Genomic DNA, 10405 nt, shown 5'->3' with positions numbered 1-10405 from the left:
TATATGCGGATTAAATCTACAAATGTACTTTTTCTACCTCATGTCCTGTAGATATAAAATTGAAATATTCTACAAATAAGCAGAAGTGACCATTTCTGCAGAAAACTAACAATTTTCTAAGATCACTGAATACAAATTCCATTCCTTTTGCCTGAAAACACAATCAGATAGACAATATTATTTATACAGAGAACACAAGACTAGGATTCATGAGGCTAAAGGATGTAGTGTAAAGAACATGAGATTACAAGCCATTCACTTAAATTTTTATTTCTGATTTATACTCACTTAGGTTTGCTCAGAAAATCACTGTTCCTCTCAGCTTCAGGATCTCCATATATTAAGGATATTGGATAAATTATCTCTAAGTCTCTTCCAGTTCTGTCAATCCAGGATTTTATCAACCTTAAAGAAATACCTTTTCCTGATTGAGCTCTTTGTCAACTACACATTATGTATTTAGCTAATAAAAAACAATTAATTAGTTGAAAGTACAATGTTAATTACAAAAAAAAATACACTTAACAGGATATTTTTTCTGGGGTCATGCTACTCTTTGCCCTCCTTTTTAGCTGCAGCTTATCTAATATTTCTGAGAACCACCTCATGATTATAGCCTTCTTCAGAGGGAGATGGGTACATTTCATAAGTTCATATTTCATGGAGCTAGCTTATTTCCAACAATGCCAGCTGTTTCCATCATTGCTAACAATTTTTAATCTGTACCTGGAAGAGAATGCAGAATCCCTAAGTTCTTTGAAAAATAAGTTCCCTTCTCTATCCTTGTAGAGGCTTTATGTTACTGATCAGAACTGAGAGTGTCTGCCCTAAATATTACTTCCTTTTAAAATTCTTATCTTAAAGGTCTAAGTTTACTCAACAACTTTTAATGAGCAATTGCTTCATGCCCAGCATCGCATTCAGCAGTAGGGATAAAAACAATAATAAACTGTCTCTTTTTAAAGAAGTCACATTCCAGTGAGACAGACCAACTTGTAAATAAGTAGCTAGTAAACAGTGACAGTGGGTAATATAGGTGTAAGAACAGGGTGTTATAGGAGCATAACAAATGAATAAATAATTCACATTCATATGGGGAAGTAGGTCATGGAAGGCTTTTAGAATAAAGTAGCATCTTTACCGAGATGAAAAAAAATAGTATAGAGTTTGGGGAGGCAAAATTTCTAAAGTGGAAAGAAAAAGGGGAAGAGAAGGAGCAGGGATGGATAGAGTGGTTATGTTAGGAAGAGGGGACATGTGGAAACAATTTCCAGAAAATCATTCAAGTGTAGACAGGAAGGAGAGCAACACAAGTGTTGAGGCTGAAGAGGTAAACAGAGCATTCATGTGTCAGAAGAAGCCACTTCAAGGTTTTAAGCACAATACCATCAAATCCTAATTTTAGATAATTACCACAGGGGAGAAGGGAATGAAGGAGAAAAGAGTACAGCACTGAGATCTGTTATAAAGCTGTTGTAGTCAATCAGGAAGGAAGGATGATAGCTGGAACCAAATGTTTATCAAATTTGGTGATTACATGAAGGATAAAACTGAAAGAGGAAGACAAGGAGAATGCATAGATTTCAGGTTTGCCTAGTTTTGCTTTGTACTAATGAAGTTTGGCTGCTGAGTAGGATTTTTCAACCAATTTGAGTTGGGAAATTGAACAGATCTGTGTTTTGAAGAGGTCATTTGAAAACAAACAAATTGTAAAAGATACAGCCCTTGTGTTGCTCTCCTTCCCTTCTACACTTGCCCCCTCTTCCTAGCACAACCACTTTATCCATTCTTGGTCCTTCTCTTCCCCTTTTTCCTTCCATTTTAGAATTTTTGTCTCTCCAAACTCTATACTAATTTTTCTCATCTCAGTAAAGATGCAGCTTTATTCTGAAAGTCTTCCATGACCTCCTTCCCCTATGAATGTGAATTATTCATATTACAAACAAGTGTATTGCAGAAGGCTATTGCAAAAGTCTGCTGAAGTGAGAAAGAGGGTAGAAAATACATGTTAAAAAATAAGGTAGAGGCCACATGCGGTGGCTCATGCCTGTAATCCCAGCACTTTGGGAGGCCAAGGCAGGTGGATCTCCTAAGGTCAGGAGTTTGAGACCAGCCTGGCCAACATGGTGAAACTCTGCCTCTACTAAAAATACAAAAAATTAGCCAGGCGTGGTTGCACGTGCCTGTAATCTCAGCTACTCAGGAGGCTGAAAGGAGAATCGCTTGAACCCGGGAGGCAGAGGTTGCAGTGAACCAAGATTGTGCCACTGCACTCCAGCCTGGGCAACCAGACCGAAACTCCATCTCAAAATAATAATAATAATAATAATAATAATAATAATGTAGAATGCAAGATGTCCATAGACTTAAGAAATAGTTAAAAGCACTATAACAAATTAAAATAAAGTACCTAGAATGACTTGCAGCAACACAGCGCATCATCCCTCAAAATAATCCAAGAAAAACTTTTACATGGTCAAATGAAAATTCTGTCAAGAAAGAAAAATATTTTAATTGATGTTTTTTCCAGGCACCTATCAAAAAGTGACAATCTTTCTCTCTGTTCTCTCTTCATGCTTGAAGAATGATTTATTGTCATATGTTATTTACTTAAAAGATTAATTTCAGTACTGGAAAGAAAAGGGGATCTCTGTGCCAGGATGGTGCCCAGGAAAGAACAGGATGTCCTATTCTGCTTCTTTCTATGAAAAGAGCAGTTTGGGACATCATCATTAGTAAGGTCCTCAGCGAGTGTCATTTGAGGACTCATTCATAATCTAACTGGGTTAGATACTGGAGTAACCTTGGTCAAAGTCAATCAAGAAGGCCACAACTACACTAGTTAGCTCTGCTGCTATAACAAAGTACCACAGGCTGGGTGGTTTAAACAACAAAAATGTATTTTCTCACACTCTGGAGACGAAAAGTCCAAGACCTAGGTGCCAGAAAATCCCGTTTCTGGTGAAGGCTCTCATCCTGGTTTACAGGTGGTTGCCTTTTTGCTATGTCCTCAAATGACCCTTCCTTGTGCACATTCAGAGAGAGATCTCTGGTGTTTCTTCCTCTTTTTATAAGGACACCAATCCTGTTAGATTAGGGTCTTTCCCTTATAATTCCATTTAACCTTAATTACCTCCCTAATAGCTCTATCTCTAAATACAGTTACTGTGGGGGCTAGGGTTTAACCTGCAAATTTTGGGGGAATGATATTCAATCCATAAAATAGCACATAGATTTGGGGTACAAATGTGAGCTTCTCTATGTGTTTTTCTTGATTTCAAGCACATATTAAGTTTTTTATAAAAGTGAACTTTTAAAAATTATTACTGTTATTATCGTAAAATGAAGAATGTTGTTGGTGTTTGAAGGTGTGGAAAGGCGCAAAGTGTAGACAAGTTGCAAATAAGGACAAGAGCCAGACATTCATCCATTCCTGAGTTAGTTGGTCTGCACCAGGGAAACTACAGCCCCAGGGTCAGATCCAACCCATCATGTACCTTTGTAAATAGAGTTTTATTGGTACATAGCTGTGGGAACATGTTTACATAATATAAATTTATTTGCATTTGTTTATACAATAGCAGCAACAAAAGAGAATATATATTACACAAAACCAAAAATAGTTACAATTTGGCTCTTTACAGGAAAAGTTTGGAGAGCCATAGTCTAGATAAGTGCTCTCCTTAGTTTCTTTCTTTTTTTTCTTTAATACCGTGCTATAGTATCCAGTCCATTTTATTAGAGTGAAAATTAGGTACAAATAAACAACAGCAAATCCTGATCCAAGATATCCACAGGACATGAGTGCTTACTTAAAAGATTAAAAACTGGTGAAGAAAATGGTATGTTTCAAGAAAATTAGAAACCATGCATACTTTTGTATTTTCTAAAATTATAATTTTTTAAAATTGATGTTGTCAAAAATATTTTGGAGGTTAAAACAGAAAAAAAAACCACAGGGAAATTAATTGAATTAGAGAGCTTATTGAATAGGGAAAATTCTGACAACTTACTGTTTTTATATTAAATAATGACAACAAGCATTTATTGAGCTCTTAATGTATATGAGATCTTCAGTTTACGGCATTCATAAACTATATAATATAATCCTCATTGTAACCTGTAAGGTAGAAATTATTAGCTCCCCTTTTACAGAAGAAATGAAGACCCAGAAAGATAAAGTAGCATTTTCATTGTCATAGAGTTAGTGAGTGACAAAGTCAGGATTTGAGCTTAGATCTGCTCAGTTCCCAAGTATCTGCCCTATTGTGGGATGGCAAATACCTGATGTTCCTGCCTTTTTTACTTCTCCCTGTGCCTATGGCAGGAATTACTAATCAACTACAGAATTATTTGCTGTTGGTTCCAGAGGTAACTTGAAGTTTTGTCTCACTTCTAATTTTAGATTCAATGAGTAAATGTGCATGTTATTATATGGGTATATTGTATAATGGTAGACTTCTAGTGTACCTATCACCCAAATCGTGAACATTATATCGAATAGGTAATTTTTCGACCCTCATCCCTCTCCCATCGCTCGTTTTGGAGTCCTCAGAGTTTATTATCTGTCTTTATGTCTATGAGTGCCACTTATAACTGTGAATATGCAATCTTTGATTTTCTGTTTCTGAGTTAGTTCACTTAGGATGATGGCCTCCAGCTCCATCCATGTTGCTGCAAAGGACATGACTTCCTTCCTTTTCATGGCTGCATTGAATTCCGTGGTGCATATAAAACACATTTTTAATCCAATCAACTGTTGATGGATACTTAGGTTGGTTCCATGATGTTGCTACTGTGAATTGTGCTGTGATAAACATCCTAGTGCAGGTGTCTTTTTAATATAATGATTTATTTTCCTCTAGGTAGATGCTTAGTAGTGGAATTGCTGGGTCAAATGGTAGTTCTATTTTTAGTTTTTTGAGATGTCTACATACTGTTTTCCACAGAGTTTAAAATAATTTATATTTTCATCTAAAGTATGTAAACGTGCTCTTTTCTCCACATCCTTAGGCATTTCTGAAGCCTGAAAGAAATGGGAAGGCTTCAGGAGGACTTCTAATATGAGAAAATAAGAGTTTCAAAGGGATAGATCTCTGAACACCCTTAATGCAAAATGAAATCTGAAGATCAAATTATACAGAGAAATGCATAACTATTTGGTAGTAGTGGATAGATGGGGCTGACAGAAGTATTTTGGCTTTCTTTAGTCCCGTCTCAGCATCACCTTCTGGTTTAGAATTTTAGATCTAGTTTTGAAGCCTCAGTGAGATAGGTCTGGTTTTCATTTACCTCCTGTCCATCAGGATATAACTTAAGTAACCCAAAGATTAGTTTACTTGATATTTAGTGAAGCTATTTGTTACCATTTTGACAAAGATTCCATTTTATATACACTCCTAATTTGTATACACCCCAAAATAAATCAACTTTTAGCTTTTTAAATCACAAGCAATGTGTTCTACACATTCACTCTCTTAACCCCAATCCTTGAGCCTCACAGTATTTTCTACTTTATTTTCCTTGGTCATGTTCTATTCCTGACCTCTGCACCCACCCTGCCCTCCAACTTTGATTCTTACTCCTGAGGTCACTGCGCTTCTCATTTCCTTGTCTCATCCCATTCCAGACTATTATATCCTCTACCCCACTCTATCCCTAAGCCAAACTCTTTCTCTGTACTCGGAGTGATTACCAAGAATTGGTTAAATCTTAAGGACAGGATAAGAATGTCTTTTGAGTATATTAATAATAATAAAATAAAGGGTTTGTGTTTATATTCTAATCAAATTTTCAAAATGACATAACAAAACACCTTCTCAGAAAAACATATGTTTTAGCCAGAAAAAGAGTTTTTCTGGATTTCCTATTAGTGAACAGGAAGAAGATAAAATCTCATATGTCATGGGCACTCTAAACCCGTCCTGTACATCCTGAAATTGCCAAATAATAATAATAATTCAACAGGAATTACTCCGAATTTCTCATGCTTGAAAAAATTACTTATTGGCCTTTCTTCTTTTTTTCTTAATGTAACATAGAAAAGAATGCAGCATAAGGGATAATTTATTTTCACTCAGTTACAAAGGAAAAATAGGGTTTGGTGATATTTTTCAACAATCTTCCTGTCATTCATCCTAGAAGAGAAGATGGGTAGGTTAGATGCTAGAACCCAGAGATATTTTAATTGAGCTAGTAAAGACTTAAAAAAAAGAGGAGAAAAATAACAAATTAACTTCCCAAATCCAAGTAAGTCCGTCCCATCAGGCTAGTTCTTCTGGAGCTGAGAACATCTTGCAGCAAAATGGATTTTCCATATAATTTCTCCCTATGGAGTGTTTTCAGAACTAGCCCAGAATTTTCAAGTGAACAAAGCGACTAGGTAGAGTAGCGATTTACAGAGTTTCAGCATAGAGGAAGGTGCTTACAAGCATTTCATCCACCCCTACCTAGTGTCTGCATTCCTCCTCTGATTTCCCTTGTCCATTAGCTCATGGCAGCACTGCGTTGCCTAATATGGTGACCTCTATCCACGTGTATCTCTTGAGTACTTGAAATGTGGCTGGTCCACATTGAGATGTGCTGTAAGTGTAAAATATACACCAAAATCAAAGACTTACTAAATTTAAAAGTTTATATTGATTACATTAATAGTTTTGATATCTTAAGCTAAATGAAATATCTTATTAAAATTAATAATTTTATAATTATTATTTGTGGCCTCTAGAAAATTTAAAATTGCATATATGGCTTAAATTACATTTCTATTGGAGAGTGCCACTTTAGAGGCTTACACAAATTGGTAATTAATTTTCTTAGTTCTTCCCAGATTATGGGTACAAGGAAATTGTCAAGAGGTAACTTAATGAATAGACATGAAAACTTACTGGTTTATGTGTCTGGATGGGACCTAAATAACTGAGAGGCAGTTATCCCATTCATGAAAATGTAGAAAGGGGAGCTGGTATGGTAATGAATAGTTAAGATGAAGCTGATTTATAGCTAGTTTAACTTTGTATAGCTGTTGGCTGATGGGAACCCATATCTCCCCACCTCTCTTCTAGACAGTCCTTCTCAGCTATGACAGCAACTTAAGCAGGAAAAAAGTGAATATTCTCTGTCCACCAATGGGTTTAGCAACACAAAAAGACAAAAGGGTAGAGTTTATTCAGTTTCTTTAAAAGCAAATATCTATTATCCAGATAGTGACAAAGAAATCCCAGAAAGGGTGTTCTGCTGAGTTTACTTTTATTGAACAGGCAGTTGGACAGACAGCATTGTAATCAGGACATTTTGAGGGCTCAGACTTGGTGGAGATGTCTTTATACCCTCAGATCACAGAGTCTAGGAGGAAAGAGATGGAAAAGACTGAAAATCAGTGAGTCCATTCCCAAAAGCTCTGTATTGTTTTCTATAGCAAATAAGACAAGCTCCGAAGAATTCTTTGTATATACAGATGGTGAAGGTAGGTGATTCAGAACTGGGGTTTATTTTTTCCCTCATGGCTTTCAACAATCTTCCTGTCATTCATCCTAGAAGAGAAGATGGGTAGGTTAGATGCTAGAACCCAGAGATATTGCAGAAATGTGGGCTGTATATTTATAGCTGCATCTTAATCAAAGAAATCCATAGATCCTGCATTCTGCAAAGAAGTAGCAATTTAAAATCACTTTCACATTTTATCCAGTTTGATACAACAAATATTGAGCACCTAGTATGTACTACGTGTTGAGGTGGACACAAATATGAACATGGCTTAATTCTGCCTTTGATTACATGCAGACTTCATGCTGATAAAAAAGAAGTAGGTGTCATTAGCACCATTTTGCAGATGAGGAAATTGAGCTTCAGAGAAGTTTAGTAACTTGCCACTGTCATGTTAGGTCATAACTTGAATTCAATTCCTGTAATACGAATGTTTTTCTACTATAGTTTGTTGTAGACCACTAGAATGTAATCAGCTGTCTTCCTTTGCCTGACTCATCCATATATTTGAAATCAGCCTTTAAAACATTAAATGAATATTTAAAAATAATCTTAAAGGGGGTGAGGGCCTCAGGAAGTTTTCTTTCACATAACTGCACATCTTCAACTAGTACCACCTGGGGCACGAGCAGCACTGTCATTCCAAACTCAAATCTCCACTTCATTGCCTATATCAACTCCAGGAGGTTTTCTTTGGTTTGAAAGTAGCAAGCTTCGGTTTTCCTGAATCCTTGAAAATCTGTCATGAAATTGACAGATATAGATAAGAATAGTCATTTATCTCACAAAATAATATTTGTATTTTTCTTAATATAGAAATTTCCTTCCAATATAGCAAATCATCTTTTAATTGAGATGATGCCTTCTCAACAGCACTTAGTTTTCAGAATCTCCTGACAACTAAGGAATGGTAGTAGAGCACTGGAATTGAAGTCAGGATATCTACATTGAACCCAAGATATTATACTAAGGGACTTTAATAAGTGACAGTTTCCCCCAGGATGATTTTCTGTAAAATGGGAAAGACAGTGATCCCTGCCCTAATCAAATGACTATTGTAAGAGTACAAACAGAAAATGTACATAAAACTCTAAAGACCTATGTAAATCTTAGTAGTTACTGTATAATAGTTATTGCATAATAGAAAGTATTATGTACTTAGTAACAAAAGAGTGGGTTCCAAGATACTCAACCTACTTTTCCAAGAAACTTGTGACTGCCTGGACTCTTATTCTATTCTTGAGATTCCAGACTTTCTTAGAGAAACTTCCACCCAGAAATAAAGTTCAAACAACAGGCTTCCACCCCAATATATACATCCTTACTAGTCATCAGAACAATGCTAGGCCATGACCAGTCTGTACCAACTGTACCCGAGATCACACACTTGAATCTTACACAGGGACTGAAGTTCCACCTGTGTCCAGGACACTTTAATTTTTGTTTCATTAACTAACAGCATAATAATTTCTGTCATTATTAATGCCTGCTATGCAACTCCAGTGGAAAGCATACACTCAGAAATGGAAGAACGTCACTCTTTTACAACACCCTGTGTGATGAGCCCCGGCAACATTCTTCATTATTTAAAGAAATACATCTTATCAGTATAAACCTATGGCAAGTTCTTTATAAAGTAGTTTTTCCAAGTTGCCTACACAGGATGAGAGTTACAGGGAAGTGTGGTCTAAGGTGTGGTCTATTGGACTGGCATAAAGCTATTTTGACCTTTCTCTCCTGAGATAGATATATGTAAAGGTGAGTTTGTGAGGACGGGGAACAGTATATTCTGTCAATAAAATGGGAGCAAACTACTAAGAATTTCTATATAATAAGACAGCAAACACAATATAGGGACTAGAGTTAAAGTTTAAACTCTCTTTTTATGGATCCTGGTAAAGAACCAGAGTAGAAGTCTTTAAATGGGTGGTAAATAACTTTGTCAAGCCCACATGAGAAAGATAAGGTCTTCTGATTTCATTCCAGTCCTCGGCTTCCTCTACATTGCTTTCAGCTGCTAATGTGAAACTAGGAAGACTCTAGCTTATGATTCTTGTTTTCACAATTTCCCTTAACAAAGATTGTTGGGCAGACGTTTTTAATATGGCCTTATCTAGTATTGCTTGACTAAGATTTTCAAATCTGGCTGAATAGTTTCTGATTCCATTATTGCCAAAGCTTTTTGTGGCAGTGGAATGGAGCAAAGAGAATGTGAATAATAATAAATAGCTTTGAGAATGTGAATAATAATAAATAGCTTTATTAAATATAATGCATTAAAATATTGTTTATTACATATAATTTTATCAAACTACAATTGACAATAATTTATTAAAAATAAATAAGCACTATACCATGGTCTGTTAGAAAAAGTTCATACTTTCGACTCTTTTTCTAAATTCATACTTTGGTCTTAGGCATAATAATAATAGTGACATTAATTTTTCAGACACTGTGCCAAATGCATAAAGTCAGTATTTATTGAATATTTTCATAGGTCATTGGGATATTTGGTTTAGAGTATTTATGTGATTTGCCAAGAGTCTCGTATAAGCACAGCAAAAACTGAAATTTGCACTCACATTTATCCCATAACAAAACATTTTTCTCTTATTTGAAAATTCCTATTTTTTCATGTTACATACCATCTCCCTGAGGATGACTATTCAAATAGCCACCAGGGAGAATGTTAAATTCAGTAACGTACGTTGAAACATCCTTTCAGGAGTTTAAATGAAATTGGTCAACTTTTAATGCTGGGAAATAATTTAATACAATGTAAAGTTCAAGAATATAGGCATTATATAGAAATTGTTTAAATCCAACTCTGTCACTCTCTGACCTCTCTTGGTCTCTGTCTCATCTTTTTATTATAGATCACAGAAAACAAAACCTCTCTTGAAATAAGTAACGTTATGTT

General features: G+C 35.5%; 1 protein-coding gene across 1 annotated transcript in view; it reads right to left on the bottom strand.

Annotated features, from left to right (window-relative positions):
• Window positions 1-7205: 7205 nt before the first annotated feature.
• The window catches only part of SPINK5 (serine peptidase inhibitor Kazal type 5), a 191465-nt gene continuing 188265 nt past the window's right edge, over window positions 7206-10405 (bottom strand). The window contains exon 41 of the mRNA XM_055112771.2: window positions 7206-7532. Within this exon, the coding sequence (XP_054968746.1) occupies window positions 7524-7532 (9 nt within the window). The 3' untranslated portion in view covers window positions 7206-7523. The remainder of the gene's footprint in view (window positions 7533-10405) is intronic.

The sequence above is a fragment of the Pan paniscus genome, chromosome 4 (assembly GCF_029289425.2).
Source record: "Pan paniscus chromosome 4, NHGRI_mPanPan1-v2.0_pri, whole genome shotgun sequence".
NCBI classification, from domain to species: Eukaryota; Metazoa; Chordata; class Mammalia; order Primates; family Hominidae; genus Pan; species Pan paniscus.
This window is presented reverse-complemented; position numbering and strand designations above follow the sequence as displayed.